We start from the raw sequence: 15,297 nt of genomic DNA on the forward strand, positions 1-15,297 counted from the left end.
GTGTGTGTGTGTGTGTGTGTGTGTGTGTGTGTGTGTGTGTTGAGGGTAGGAAGGAGTCCCCACAGGTCACTACACACAGTGGATGGGGAACCTGGCATGAAGACCCCATCATCAGCTCCCAGAGGCCTGTGGTTGTCTCCAGACTTGAGCTCCCTGTGGAGGGAGCCACCCCATTCTGTTCATCACCACTCTGCACAGGGCCTGGTGCATAATAGATGCTCAAGAAATATTTGTTCAGTGAACTGCTAGGCCAGTTTTCCCTGACCCCACCAAAGACTACCTGGTCTCTGTGACTGTTCCAACTCATACTCAAAGGCCATTGCCCTAGATGGACCCCGGAGATGGACGCAGAGCTCAGGGAGAGTGGGAAGACGCTCCTCGTAGACAAGTCACTGCTGTCTGTCAGTTTGCTCACCTCCCTAATGAGGGGGTTGGACTGGTGGATCTCCAGGGGTCCTTCTGTCTGGCTTCAGTCCCACTCCCTCATTTCATGGATGAGGGGCTGAGTCGAGTTTAATTTTGTCAGCTGCCTTAAATCCATTGGGAAAAGAGGAGCTTGAGCTGGGGGATGCAGCCATGGCTGTTGCCATATACGGAGCACCAGCTGTGTGCCAGGCACTGGGCTCAGAGCTTTCATGCACCGTCTGAATCTTCAGGACATTTTCCCAGGTTCAGGCTCAGAGAGGGGGGAGTAATTTGCCCAAGGTCACACAGTGAATCAGAGACTGACTGGGGATGGAACTCGGGTTTGCTGGACCCCAAATGGGGAGCTCTTTCCCACCTCAGCCCTCTTTGAACTAAAGTCAATAGGCTGGACCAAACCATTCTTCAGAAACTTCAGGGACCCCTCCCTCATCATTCCCTCAGGCCTGACTTCTGTATCTAAGTCCCGTGGTGACATGGCTGGGATTTTGGCCAGGAAAGTAGTTGACTTGCAGAATTGGCTGGCAAGGGCTTGGGCACCAGAGGCTTCTGGTGGGTTCTGTGGCCCAGAGCCCGGCCCCCGCCCCACCTCTCTCCCAGCCAGTCTCCTGGGGTTGGGGTGGGCCCATCTGCATCATTCATCCCTTGCCCCCACCTGGTGTTGGGCTCCTGGGGTTGGTGTCTAGACAGACTAGAGCATCCTACTGAGAACAGAGGCAGCCCTGACTGGGGCTGAAGGTTCCCATGGCAACCGCATCCCCCTTGGCTGGCAGCTACCCGATAAATAAATAATCTGGGTGGGGGTGGGGAGCGAAGGGCAGGGGGAGGGGCAGCCGGGGAGCTTCGTGGTGGCTTCACTTGGGAAAGGAGAGGGGCAGGTTAGACTTGAGGTAGGCTGGGGGCTGGGCTGGGCGGGGAGGGGAGCTGGTAGTATTGCAATGGCCAGGTGAGTGCACAGCAGTGGGAGAAAGTGGCCAGAGGTGAGGGGGTTCAGAAGGGCAGGAGGGAGAGTAGCACCTGAAACTGAGCTTTCTGGCTCTTGCAGCTGGACACATCATGGGGCCCAAACACTGGAAATAGACCAGGTTTGGGTGTATTAAGTTCATGATGAGCCGTCGGATGAGTAGCCAGTTATAAAGGGGCTGGAGGCTGAAACGAGAACAGGTAGCGCCTGAAGGTTGGGTGGGCACACGTCTGCTTGCACCCAGGAAATGGCCTGGGGGTGTTCTGACACTGAGGGGCCCGGCTGCGTGGGAGGATGAGCTGCACCGGAATCAGGAGTGGCCAGGGAGGATGGAGACCGAGTTTCACGTTGGCACCTGCGGTGTGCCAGGCTCGGCTCTCACCACTGGGAATGCAGCGGTGAGCACCTTAGGCAGAAATCCCTGCTCCCAGGGAGTGTGCCTTCTAACTCAGGAGTCAGACCATAAAAGGGAGTGGGTGGTACGGTAATCTATGATAAGTGCCATGGAAAAAATAAAGCAAGGGGCAGGCAGGGAGTTCTGCAGCAGAATATAATTTTAAATACTACCTAAAAAAAAAAAAATGGGGCACCTGGCTGGCTCAGTTGGTAGAACATGTGACTCTTGATCTCAGGGTCGTGAGTTCTAGCCCCACGTTGGTCGTAGAGCTTACTTTAAACATATATATAAAAATATATATACATTAACAAATAATATGGAATCTCTCCACCACCATACAAGGGAGGTATTGTGAATTATACCCATTCTGTGGGTGAGGAAACTGAGGTGCAGGGGAGTGAGGGACTGGCCCCGTAGCCCAGGGATTCTAACGGCGGGTCTGCTCCTAGCCCACTGAGCCAAATGGTCGTGCGCACACGGGCGGTGGGGGAGCCGGTGGCGGGGAGGGCGTGGAGGCCTTTGAGCAGTTCTGGCCGTGAGAGCGTGGAGATAGATGAGGATGGGGCTTTTCCCTTTTACTTTTTTAATGGAACTGGCTTGAGTGTGCTTAGGAGCTAGTGCGAAGGGTCCTGGGCAGAGGGAGAGGTTGAGCTCCAGGCCAGAAGGGTCTGAGGATGGTGTGAGTGCCTGAGAAGATAGGAGGTGGGGGTCCAGAGTGTAGGCGGAGGCACTGGGCGGAGGAGGGGGCAGGCGGGGGCAGGCAGAGGCCAGGTCCCAGTGTGAGAGTGAGGCTGGAGGGGTCCCAGGAGGGTGGAGGGCAGTGAGATCGGAAGTGGTCAGTGGGGGGAGTGGGTTCCCCGGAGAAGCCTAGTTGGGCTGTGGGGCGGCAAGGGGGGGCCTCTCAAAGTTGGTGGTTATGGAACTGCATCTGTCGTGCACCGTATCTGCCTGGCGAGTGATGCTCTAGCAGCGCTCGGCTGCTTTGCAAGCAGGGAGAAAACTGTTAATTGGGTTTGTGCAGGTGTGGGCTTCTGACAGGTGCGAGGGAAAGGCAGAGGGGTAGGAGAGTCTGGCTTACAGGTGAAGCTTGTGCCGAAGTGAGGGGGCATCGTGGGGTCCCAGCAAACGCAGCAGGGATGTGAGGAACCGGGGAACGGGAGGGGTGGAGGGTGAGAGGCAGGGGACCGGATTTGCCGGACCCGGTTGGTCACCATCCCCGTCAGCGGTGTTGGGAAGCCAGCTGGACTGGTCCAGTGGGAGCTGTCGACTTGGTGACTTCGGAGGCGGGGCAGCTGTGGCAATGCCACAGTCCACACGGTGGCCATGGAGGAGGAGCACTGGGGGGAGAAGGTCACAGGGATGGTGTTTGAGAGTTGAGAGGTTGAGGTGCTGGAGGGGGTGGCTCCTGGGTGTCAAAGGGTGACGCAGGGATGAAACTCAGTTCCGGGGAAGGGCAGGGCCTGGAGGCAGCAGTGAAGGAGGTGGACTAGCCGCAGGGCCTGGGCCCAGGGGCACGGGGCTGTCCGGGCCTGCAAGCAACTTAGGGACCCCAGAGGCTCCCACCTTGCCTTTGGCCCAAGGAACATGGGATGTGAGCGGAGCACAGAGAAAGTAGCATCCTTGGGTGCAAACGGCAGGGCTGGGGGGACCCCTGAGGGAAGGAGCTGCGGCTTGAGGGGCACAGACTGGTTTGGAAGGGCTCGTGAGAGGGGTGGGGGTGGGGTGCGTGGGTCAGGCGAAGCAGCATCGGGCCTTGAGGAGATGAGGGTGGGCAGAGGGGCAGGCAGGTGGGGCTTATTCTGTGGGTCTGACAGATCCACGTAGGGTCTGGGTGACTTGTTCTCATCTGTCACTCTGGGGTGGTCAGGGCACATGTCCTGCTTATCCTGGGTCTTGGAGGGGGTGGGCATTGGCAGGCACAGGGGCTTCAGCGATTACCCCAAGCTCTGCGGGCCGCTCTGATGACGGAGTAACTGGCCGGGACACCTGGGTGGCTCAGTCGGTTAAGCATCCAACTTTTTTTTTAAGATTTTATTTTATTTTTTTAAAGATTTTATTCATTTGACAGAGAGAGACACAGCGAGAGAGGGAACACAAGCAGGGGGAGTGGGAGAGGGAGAAGCAGGCTTCCCACCGAGCAGGGAGCCTGAGGTGGGGCTCGATCCCGGGAGCCTAGGATCATGACCTGAGCCGAAGGCAGACGCTTAACAACTGAGCCACCCAGGCGCCCCCTTTTTTTAAGATTTTTATTTAATTTGATTGAGAGAGAGAGAGGGGGAGAAGCAGATTCCCACTGAGTAGGGAGCTGACTCGGGGCTCCATCCCAGGACCCTGGGATCATGACCTGGGCCGAAGGCAGATGCTCAACTGACTGAGCCACTCAGGCGTCCCGCATCCAACTCTTGATCTCAGCTCAGGTCTTCATCTCAGGGTCATGAGTTCAAGGCCCATGTTGGGCTCCATGGTGGTGTGGATCCTACTTCAAACAAACAGCAACAAAAACATGCAAAGAAAAAGCGCTCGGACAGGGGTAGTGGCCAGCCCCCACCCCCACCCCCATCACGCAGGAGCCTGCGTCAGTTGCCAACAGGAGCTTCTGTCCCAGTCCTGGCCCACCTAGGAGAGAGACTCAAGACCTGGCTTACCGGTTGACCAGGTTAAAAACAAACAATTAGCCCAAAGTCACTTTTTCCCTCGGTGCATGTGCACTTGAAATTTTTCCGAAGGAGCAGGTTGCCATTGTCTGCACACTAGTCCTCCCATCAAACTAACAAGGCACGACAAGGCCAGCTAGGATTTACAATCACTGCAGCTCTCGGATTATTGTTCTAACCTGGTGCAACCAGATGGGGAAGATAGTCCCCCTATTTGTTTGTTCTTTATTTGGTAATTAGCCACATCTCGCAGCTGCACAAGCAGAAGTTCTGCAATATCTGACTTGGTTGTCTAATAAAAAATAATAACTTTAGGATTGAGATTATTTATAAGATGCAGATTTTCAATTAAAAAATATAGATGGAGGGGCACCTGGCTGGCTCCTTTGGTAGAGCGTGGGATGCTTGATCTCAGGGTCGTGAGTTCGAGCCCTGAGTTGGGTATAGAGTTTACTTTAAAAAAAACTAAGTTTACACCTGGGTGGCTCAGTTGGTTAAGCACCTGCCTTCAGCTCAGGTCATGGTCCCGGGGTCCTGGGATCCAGCCCCGCATCGGGCTCCCTGCTCCGCGGGAAGCCTGCTTCTCCCTCTCCCACTCCCCCTGCTTGTGTTCCCTCTCTCGCTATCTCTCTCTCTGTCAAATAGATTAATAAAAAAAATCTTAAAGAAAAGGAAAAGGGAAATGAAGGCAGGACTTCAACTGTTGTTTCAGCCACTCAGGGGTAGTAGCGGGGGCGGGGGGGGGGGGGAAAGGAATATGGCAGCTCCCAGCAAGCCTTCGGTACCCAACTAAGAAGCTTCCCCTGTTGAGTCTCCTACTAATTAGCCACCGTTTATTAAGTGTAGTTGTCTCTCAGTCTTTGTGATGTCTCCATATCCTCACAACAACTTCTCGGGGAAAGGATTGCCTTCCCTATTTACAGTTGAAGAAACAGGCTCAGAGAGGGAAAGTAACTTGCACTGAGTCACACAGAGCTGCAATTTGAACCTGAGTTTTAGTGATGCCATTGCTTTTCGCGGTAATTGTCCCACTGCTTGCGTTGTCAATGAGGTCCCCGAGAACCCAGAGGGGTTGGAGCAAGGGCCAGGGGCGGAGCAGGGTGATACCATGTTTTACGGGGGCATTTCTAGGCAAGATGTCTCCCCAGATACACTATGAGCCTGGGCAAGTCTGTCTCAGCCACCTCCTCTGTCCTCTGATGGCAGTCTCCTTGCCAGAACCAGATGCAAGCTGAGTTGAGAGCATCAAGTGGGCCCCAAACCACCAGGGCTCCCCAAGGCTTGGCAGAGTCAGGGTGGAAAGGAGAAGAGCAGAAGTGGGGCAGAAGCTGTTGGGAGCAGGGAGCAACCTGGGGAGTTGACCATTAGAGTCAAAGCTGGAAGGCCCTTGGAGGTCATGTAGTCAAGTGGTCTCTTCTGTACGGAAGAAGGAGCTTGAGACACACTGGGGAAGGTGGCCTGCCCCAGGTCACCCAAGAGTCTGTCAGACTCTCAACCAGAATCCACACCTCTTAACTCCCAGGCCAGTGCCAACAGGGAAAGTTGATAAGTTGGTGCCAAGATGGGACAGGTGACAGAGAAAAGCAGAATGACTGCCTGGCTCTGCCACCTCCCTACTGTGTGACTTTGGGTCACTTCCCTTCTCTGAGCCTCATGGTCTCTTGCTTCAGAACAAGATCATGATCTCAGCTCTGCCTTTCTGCCAAGGAACATCCAGTGAGTGATGAACTTGGAAAGCTCTTTACAATCTGCAGGGCCCTGCAGGAGGAGTCACCAACAAGAGGCAGAGTGGCGCCAGGTGGGTGGGTGCCAGGGCTGGGCCTGCAGCTTCTTGGGTCTCTGCCCAAGCTTTACCATCTGTGTGGTAGCGTCAGCCCCACCTCCTCCCACTTCCCTGCCAGGAAAACGGCTTCTGGGATTCCTGCCCCTTTCCAGCCGGATCCTCTTCTCTCCCTTTCTATTTTAATCAGGACTCTGGGTTGCAAGTGACAGAAATCACGAGTACAAGGAGGGAGAATTCGTTTTCAGCATGGCTAGATCCTCAGACCGAAAACGATGTGGTCTGGGCACTCCCCTCGCTTGTTCACTCTTTCTCCCTTTCTGCCCCTTTGAGATGGCAAAGACAGCCACCAACAGCTCTGAGCGACACTGTACCCATTTAGATACCCTGGCAGATAGCATCTCTGTCCCAGCTGCTTCAGCAGCTCTCTGGGGTGACTCTCAGAAGCAGGCCACAGGGCTAGTGCCCGGCCCTGACCAGATCCCTGTGTGTCGATTATCTGGTTAGGACTGCATCATGAGCCCACTGCTGAAATTAGAGGTGGGCTCAGCCTCACCCAAGGCACATGGACTAAAGGTCCAGGAGGCAGTTCCCAAAACAAAGAGATGGGTTCTTTCACCAGAAGAAGAAGTATTGGACAGTCAATAACAATGGATGTCATTGGCACCTTTGTTCTTAACTGTATCAGCTGAAATATTGAACCAGGGGCTCCTGGAAAGGGAGGATTGATTGAATCCTGTATCGGTTAGCTTTTGCTGGGTAACAAATCATTCCAGAGCAGTGGTTTAAAACAATCATTTTATTTAGCTCTTGATTCTGTAGGTCAGCTGGGTGATTCTTCTGGTCTGGCTACGTGTTTTTGGTCAGTTGGTGGGTTGGTTGGCATCGGAATGATCTAGGATGGCCTCACTCACATGTCTGAGGGTTGACAGGCTGTCATCTGGGGGGGCTTGGTTCTCCTCTCATCCTCCAGCGGGTCACAGGAGCTCTTCCACATGGTGTTCTCTGTGTTACAGGTGTAGGAAGTGGGCAAGCTCCAGGGCACAAGCAATTTTTTCAAAAGGTCTTCACTTGCACTATGCTTCCTAAAGTCCCATTGGGCAAAGCAAGTCACATGACCAAGCACAGAGTTACTGTAGAAGGGTACTGCCAAAGAGCATGGGGACAGGGAGAGAAAGAACTTGAGGTCAATTTTGCAACCTACTGTAGCTCCCTTGGGGAAGGGGAGTAAAAAAAAATTCCTTTCTCTGCAGCCCATAGATTTCATGGGCCAGGGCAACCTCCAGATAGCAGTCCTTGGAAGAGGGGACTCAGGCCCAGGGACTTTCCTGGGCCCTTCAGGACCGTGGCTCAGCCCTTGGCCAGGGCTGGGGGAAGCGGTCTGGATCCTAACTCCACCTGCTCCGAGCCCCACATGAGGCAGGGGCAGGTGCTAATGGGGAGCGCCTCTTGGCAGGGAGGAAGGCGTTCTGAACCCCGGCTCCCTTCTGTTAACTGTCCCCAAAGTGATGAGCAGGGCTCCGTCTCAGTTCATCTCCACAGACTTGCTTCCATCTCCCCATCTCCCTGTGCTCTTGCGGGGCTGGGAAGGCTCTGGACTTGTGTACAGTCAGGCCACAGTGCCTCATCACCATGGTAAGGGGTGTCACCTGCTCCACGAGGTCAAGGAGGAGTCCCTGTCCTCCCCTTTCAGGTGGTGACCGTGGCCTCAGCCTGCTCTCTCCCACAGGTCGCTGCGCTGGAGCGGCAGATCTTTGACTTCCTGGGCTATCAATGGGCTCCTATCTTAGCCAACTTCCTGCACATCATGGCAGTCATCCTGGGCATCTTTGGCACCGTGCAGTACCGTTCCCGGTACCTCATTCTGGTATGGCTCCCTTGGCCCCTCCCACCCCCTACCCCTCCAGCCAGAACTGCCCCGCCTTCCCTGGGTGCCCAGACCGCTGCCCTGTCTTAGCTCCAGCCCGGCTGGTGGTGGATGCCCAAGTCCCAATGCTTCTTTGCTCAGCAGAGAGACGAGATTGATATTTTCCCTAAAGGATTTCCTAGGGAAGAATCCAAATATTAACCTGCTGGGTCATTTTAGTGAGTGTCTACCGTGTGTGAAGCACACTGCTAAAAGTTTCGCATATTTTACTTATCTTTACAACAGCCCTGCAAGGGATATCATACCATCTCCATTTTCCAGATGAGGAAATGAGGCTCAGAAAGGTTACAAGGCTTCCTAAGGTCACACAGCTAATAGTGGCAGGATTAGAGCATCAGATCCAGAGCGAAGGCTCTTGATACATGCCCACGCTGCCTCAGTAAGCCAGTGGAGGGACAGACTTCATCTTCTCTGGTTTCTCAGGTTGCCTTAAGAGGCTGGCTCAGCTTTGGTCCTTTGCTGTTCATCAAGAATGTGGTATGATGGCAAGTGGGGCTTTGAGGTCAGTGCCTTCTGTGCTCTGATCCCAGGAGTGGATTGTGTCTCTGGCTCCCTCTCCTGCTTCCTCTTCCCAAGCCCTGGTCCTTGATGGTCTCTGTTAAACTCCTGTTTTTAGCTAGGCTCACCCTTCTCCCCTGCTTTTCCTCAGTGACCCATCACGTGCCTCTTTGGAGGGAAAAGGGACACCTGTGATGACAATGACATGCTTTGCCATGCTCCTGCCACAGCCCATTCTGGCTCATTCTTGGGCTTTGCCCGCCTCCCACAGGTTGAACCTCCCAGAAGCTGGGTGGGCAGGGCCCTTCCGAAGCTCTGTCTCACCCGGGATGGGAGAATCCTTCTCTCCAGCTCTCAGGAGAGCCCCAGGCACTCTGCTAAGCAGCGCTGTGTGCTGGGTGACAGCACTGGAATTGCAAGCCCAGGACTTGGGTGGAAATACCCCGCTCCTCTCCAGCTCTGCGGAGCCAGGCTGTGTCTGTTGTTCTCTGCAGAATGCATCGGATTAGCCGCCAGAGGACTGGAGCCTGAGGAGCAGCCCTATCTCTTCCTAGCTGTGTGATCTTGGAAAACTGATACCTCCTCTCTAGCGCTTATGTTGGTTATCTTTAGAGAAAGAACAGTGCCTTCCATGCAGGGCTGTTGTAAGGACCCGATGGATGTAATAATGATTTGTAAACTCTAAAGTGCTCTCTGCGTGAGATACTGTCATCATTTCTCCTTGCAAAGGTCCCCTTGGTCCCTGAGCTCTGTCTCCATTGACAGGCCCCATCCCCACTCCCCCAGGCCCCACCCTGATCCCACCTCTCCTTTCCCCAGTATGCAGCCTGGCTGGTGCTCTGGGTTGGCTGGAATGCATTTATCATCTGCTTCTACCTGGAGGTTGGACAGCTGTCCCAGGTAAGCCTCAGGCCTGGCAATGCCAGAGGGCAGAGCCTGACCTTTCCCATCCCCTACCCAGGGGCTCCTAGTTTGGTCTGGGGCATCATCTCTTGAAGAGACCTCCCTCTACACACCCAAATGATCTATGCTCCGCAGACCCTACCCCCACATTTTAGTTTCTGGCCTCTTCTGCACTTCTCAGAAACAAATGATGGAGCAGATAAAGGCTGAGGGGCCATGAAGATGGGCTGGGGTCCCACTTGATCACAGGCTCAGTAGAAACCAACCACTTGTAGTGACCCTGAAAAGTGCTCTTGGGTGGGCCCCACACGTGTTCAGTGCAAGGGAGGTGAAAATGTCATGTACAGCATTTGCTGCTTAGGCCACAAAGATTTGAGTCCAGTTCTGATCAGTATTTTCAGAAGGGAAAGAGACAAAGTAGTCTTTGGGGAAAATCGAGTGGACCAGATCCCGTGCAGAACTATTGAAGAAAGGGGAAGTTTTTAGCTGGTGGAGGAGCAGGCCCAGAGGACGCAACTTCTATTTTTAGTATGTAAGAGGGGAAAATATATGAATGGGAACATTGGCTTTGTCGTTCTGCTAGATCTGAATCCCGGCTCCCGCATTTCCAAACTGTGACCCCTGGGCATGTATCTCACCCTCCCTGAGATTGAGTTTCCCTGTCTAGATAACCACTTCATGTGGTTGCCGGGGATGAAATGAGATCAGACATCCCAGCGCAGGGCTTGGCACCTGGTCAGCACCCAGTGAATATTTGTTAACAGGCTGCATGATGAATGGATTGATAAACACAGAGATGTATGCCGTGGGTGAGAACCTCTGATCCAGGCCAGCCCCTTCTGCATTTCAGATGGGGAGACCAAGGACTAGAGAGGACAGGTTTGCCCAGGGCCACACCCAGAGAGCAGTGGAGAGGCTGAACGGGCTGTGAAGGGGTCTGTATTGAGGATTTCACCCATGGCTGGAAAACTGGACTCAGCCACTGTTAGGGTGCCTTCCATCCCTGAAACTTTGGGGCTCCTATGGGTCGGTCAGCACCAGCCCTTCCCTCTCGGATGGAAGTGTGAGACCTACGTAGTCATCAAGCGCCACCTACTGGCCAAATATAGACTTGCAGAAATGGACTCCCTCACACTCTTCAAAGCAAGCCAGGAGAGGAGGCTGCTACAACAGTCCAGGTGTGACCTAGATCTTATATAAAGTTTCCTGGGGCCTGAGAAAGATCCCCCCGCCCCTGGCCCCAGCTCAGTATCCTAGGCCCCTCTGCCCCCAGGACCGGGACTTCATCATGACCTTCAACACGTCCCTGCACCGCTCCTGGTGGATGGAGAATGGGCCAGGCTGCCTGGTGACACCTGTCCTGAACTCCCGCCTGGCCCTGGAAGACCACCATGTCATCTCTGTCACCGGCTGCCTGCTTGACTATCCCTACATCGAAGCACTCAGCAGTGCCCTGCAGATCTTCCTGGCTGTGAGTCCTCCTGTTCCCTGGCCCACACGCTCCTAGAGGTGGACTCCACCCCAACCCCTTTGTTCAGCTCTAGTTAAGAAGGGGAGAACCTAGATCTTCCAGCCTGCCTGTGCTTCTGCCTGGCTCTGTCTCCATATCTTGTATCTCCTCCCTTCACCCCCTGCCCCAGCTCGCATTTCAGGAGTGAGCAGGTTTAATGAATAGGATGAGCCATCAGACTATGAGTCAACCCAGTCTCCAGTGTATCCACTGTGTGACCTTGGGCAAGTCACTTGCCCTCTCCAAGCTTATATGCTTATTTACAGAAATTCATGACCACATCAACTGTGTAGAGTTGTGAGAGTTAAAGAAGAATGGCTCCAAGATAGTAATATAGGCCCCAGTCTTGCCCTCAGCACTCCACACACCCAAAGCCACATAATCTTCGTTCCTCTTAACAAATCAGTAAAGTATTGCCCAGACAGCTAGGAAAACTGAGGCCCAAAGAGGTAAAATAGTGACTTGTCCAAGTCCACTCGCAGAACGGATAATGGAACCAGGTATGTTTGACTATAAAGCCCAGTCATTTAACTTGAAGTTGTTATGGGTTGGCCTTCATCCTCAGACACCCAGTCCCTCCCGCCCTTCTGGGCCCGGCCAGGCAGGGGGTGGAGGAAGAGCTTCTGTCTTCTTTCCTTTCACCCCCAGCTGTTTGGCTTCGTGTTCGCTTGCTACGTGAGCAAAGTGTTCCTGGAGGAGGAGGACAGCTGTGAGTGCCGAGTCCCTAGGGAACGGGGAAGCCTAGCCACACACCACCCCGTGCCTTCAGCACCCTGGACAGAGGCCCGCGCGGCCTAGGCGGGAGGAGACCTGGGTTGGCCAACTCTTGGTGGGGAAGAAGAGGCGGCAGGGGTGGTGGCGGTCTGCATAGCCAGCGCATCTTGGGCTGTGACCCAGACATCCAGGTGCCCAGTGCACGGCTCCAGCACTGCTCTCCACCCACTCCTCTTAGGTTCTGTCCCTCGGAGGAGCTCCACGAGGCTCGCCCCTACCAAGTACCTCCCGTGCCCAGCCTCGTCCCCCGACTACCGTCCACCCACACCTCCCAGGTCTTGCCCCCTTAAGTGGCTCAAGCCCTGCTCCCTTAAAGGACGGCCCGCCCCCCGAGGCTTTCTATGCACTTGGGCTTTGGCCCACTCTGGCTGAGCTCCTGAAAATCCCGCTCTGGCAGCAAAGCCCCGCCCTAAGGCCCTGTACAGGGGTCTGGCCCTCAGATTCTTCCTTTTCAGGACCTAGCCTCCCATAACTCATACCCCACAGGCTCATCCCTAACTGTGCGCCACCTCCCCTTCCGCAGTTGACTTCATCGGTGGCTTTGACTCCTACGGATACCAGGCGCCCCAGAAGACGTCGCATTTACAACTGCAGCCTCTGTACACGTGGGTCATGGTGCCCAGCGGGGTGGGGTGGAGGGACTAGGGCGTTGCTGTAGGGGAAAGAAGGGCAGGGAGGCGCGGGGAGGGCAGCTGAATCTCTCTGCGGGTCCACTTCCCTAACCTGCCTTTGTTTCCTGCAGGTCGGGGTAGCTTCTGTCCCGCGCCCATCCAGTTGCCATGAGCTTGCCGGCCGGACTGAAGCCCAGGCCCGAGCTCGGGCCGAAATGGCAGGCGCGCCCCCTGGCGGCTCGCGAACCGACTGCAGCCTGCGCCGGCTGGGTCTGCGGCAGACTTGGACTTGGCCCTTCCAGCCTGGCTCCAGGGGTGGGACGGGCTGGGCGGGGGAGGGGATCGCGGGGTTTGTATTTTTTTTATCTCAGCCTTGGCGTGCGCTGGGGCCTCCCTCCCTTCTCCAGCCGCTCCCTTTAGAAACCCTTCACCCCACTTCCGGTCCCCTGTCCAGAGAGAAATGGCATTCGCCCCATCTCACCACACTTGTTCACCAGCCCTGGGGAGAGTTACTGTGAACTAGAAGCAGGAGTCCTGGGTTCCAACTGCAGCTCCATCACCGACTCTCTGTGTGACATCTGGCAAGGCCCTTCCTTGCCCTCTCTGGGCCTCAGTTTCCCTCAATTAAAATAATCTCTTAGAAGACGGAGCTCTTTCTAGCCTTTTCATTTGACTCTTAATTCCAGGGGCTACGCTGGGATTATAATTCCCATTTTGCAGATGTGGAAACTGAGGCCCGGAGATAGGAAGCGATTTGCTTGAGGCCACACAGCTAGGCTTTTGGTGGAGGCAGGCCTTGAACACAGCATACCTACTGTAGTTTCAGACTCCAAAACCCAGTGTCTGGTCTCTGAATCCCATTTCCAGGCCCCCATCCAGCTGGGACACTCTAGAACCCACGTGATCTACATCACACACACCACCACCACCTCTCGCCAGCGCCTCTCTTGAAGCAATATACCTGTTCTCCTGTTGGGAACCAGATGAACAGAGCCCAGAGCCCTGAATTCAGCCTGACCCACAGGGAAGCCCTCCTAGACTCGGCCCCCATCCACCCTTGGCCAACCTTTCAAGCTCATTACAGTAAGGGGGAGCGGGCATATCTCAGCCACCCCACCCCCTTCCAGGTCCCTGAGGCCGGGTCTGCTGCAGCCACGATCCCCTGTCCTCTCAGCAACTCCACCAACCCCTGATGGCTCCATCCACGTCACCCGTTGGAAGGTTCCAGAATGGAAGACAGCTGGTCAGCACCTCCTGATCACCAGTTTTCAAAGATCACCAGCGTTTATGACCACTCCAATGTCCAAGAGAAACCTCTAACAAGCCCAGAGGGAGTTGTGAAGAGGCAGACTGGGAGTGTGGGTCGTGGTGTGGGGTCGGGAGGGCCAGCGCCCCTGAGAGCAAATAGAGAGAAGAGCTCATTCTCCCCAGCTCCTTCCACAGACACCCCTGAGGACCTTACTTCCTGTGTACTGGCCGTGAGTCCAAGGGCAGGAGGGGCACCCCTCAGCTTCCCAGTCTGTGAAACAGGAGTGGCCCTGGATTAAGAGGGAGGGCAGGAGGTGTGGGGGAATGGGAGGGAAACACAGACGGTTTGTATGCCTGAGCCCATCCATGGTGACCCTTCACTCCTTGCTCTCTACCCTCTGATCTAACCTTCCCTACATCTGAGGCCAAAGCATCCTGAGCTAGGACCCCACCCCGCCATCCGCTCTGCAGTGCTCTGCCAAGGAGCCAGCCCCAGGAGTTCCAGTGGTCACCCCAGGCACTGAGGTCCCATATGGTCTGCCCAGGTAGCTAGGGGTTCCGTTCAAGAAGGGGGCAGCTCCCTTCAGACCTGGCTGCTATCCTGCCACCAGCCCACTCCTGTCTCCAGCCCTTTCCTCCCACCCCCACTCCCCAGCCTCCTTTCTACTCAACGGGTTTAGCCACTGGTGCTTTGAAGCCTTTTGTTTTTATAAGATGGTTTTTGCAAGGGACCAAGTTCTTTTCTCACTGGGACCTTGCAAGCCAGGGGGTGTACCCTGGTTTCTGTGCAGGTGGGTTAATTAAAGATGGTGTTTTCTTCTCTATCATCCTGTCCTCCTGCCCGGTGAGTCAGCAGGGTCCCTGCCTGAAGGTGAGCAGGGGCTGGGAGTCAATGTCATTGTCATAATCATTCCTGGGGCACTGGCCTGTGCTTCTGACTGGCTGTGTAGCTTTGGGAAGTCACTCTTCCTCTCTTTCCTCATCCATAAAATGCAGAGATGGGGCTCAATCAGTGGGTTCCCAGGCCTGGCTCACATCCCTTGGAGGACTTTCTATTCATTTTTCTCATTAAGTGGATTGTAAGTTTATGCTTCCAAATATCCTTTGCTTCTCAAGTCTGCCCTCTTCCTGACAACTCAGTTCCTGACTTAGAATGAGCTGGCAGACGACATCCTGGATCTTTTCTAGCAAGACAGCCAGAATCAGTATTTTGAATATTTAAAATTTTACTTACTTTTGTGAATAGATAATATGTATATTGGTACAGAATTCAGAAAGTTCCAGGGCTTTATGTCTTTTTACCTATTTTTCGTATCTTTCCAAAGAGAGACAATTCTTCATTAACTGACGTAAATATTTTTTCCCCTTTTCACACAAATGGCAACATGCTCTACTCAATCTTTGACTTCCTACTGCTTCTTCTACTTAACTCTGAACCTTCGAAACCTTCCCCCAGTAATACACGTGGAGCTGCCTCCCTTTCTTCCATGGTGATTTGGTAGAATTAGGACTTGTGTGAAGATTCCTAGGTAATCCTGATGCAGCTAGGGGCTAAGAACCAGAGGTTCTACACAAGATGCCCCAAGTTCATGATGCAAACCTCCGCGG

General features: G+C 54.4%; 1 protein-coding gene across 6 annotated transcripts in view; it reads left to right on the forward strand.

Annotated features, from left to right (window-relative positions):
- The window catches only part of NKAIN1 (sodium/potassium transporting ATPase interacting 1), a 39,779-nt gene extending 24,954 nt beyond the window's left edge, over window positions 1–14,825 (forward strand). For 2 of the 6 annotated variants that reach the window (XM_025856708.2, XM_073903040.1), the window contains exons 2-7: window positions 7,948–8,085; window positions 9,463–9,543; window positions 10,820–11,017; window positions 11,705–11,765; window positions 12,354–12,435; window positions 12,573–14,825. In XM_025856708.2, the coding sequence (XP_025712493.1) occupies window positions 7,948–8,085; window positions 9,463–9,543; window positions 10,820–11,017; window positions 11,705–11,765; window positions 12,354–12,435; window positions 12,573–12,582 (570 nt within the window). In that variant the 3' untranslated portion in view covers window positions 12,583–14,825. Of the gene's footprint in view, window positions 1–7,947; window positions 8,086–9,462; window positions 9,544–10,803; window positions 11,018–11,704; window positions 11,766–12,353; window positions 12,436–12,572 lie in introns of those variants that run through there. The other 4 variants (XM_073903042.1, XM_025856709.2, XM_073903043.1 and 1 more) reach the window with 4 other exon arrangements.
- The last annotated feature ends 472 nt before the right edge of the window (window positions 14,826–15,297 follow it).

This window comes from Callorhinus ursinus, unplaced genomic scaffold (assembly GCF_003265705.2).
Source record: "Callorhinus ursinus isolate GAN/ISIS: 27379988/994484 unplaced genomic scaffold, GSC_fseal_2.0 scaffold18, whole genome shotgun sequence".
In the NCBI taxonomy this organism is placed as follows: Eukaryota; Metazoa; Chordata; class Mammalia; order Carnivora; family Otariidae; genus Callorhinus; species Callorhinus ursinus.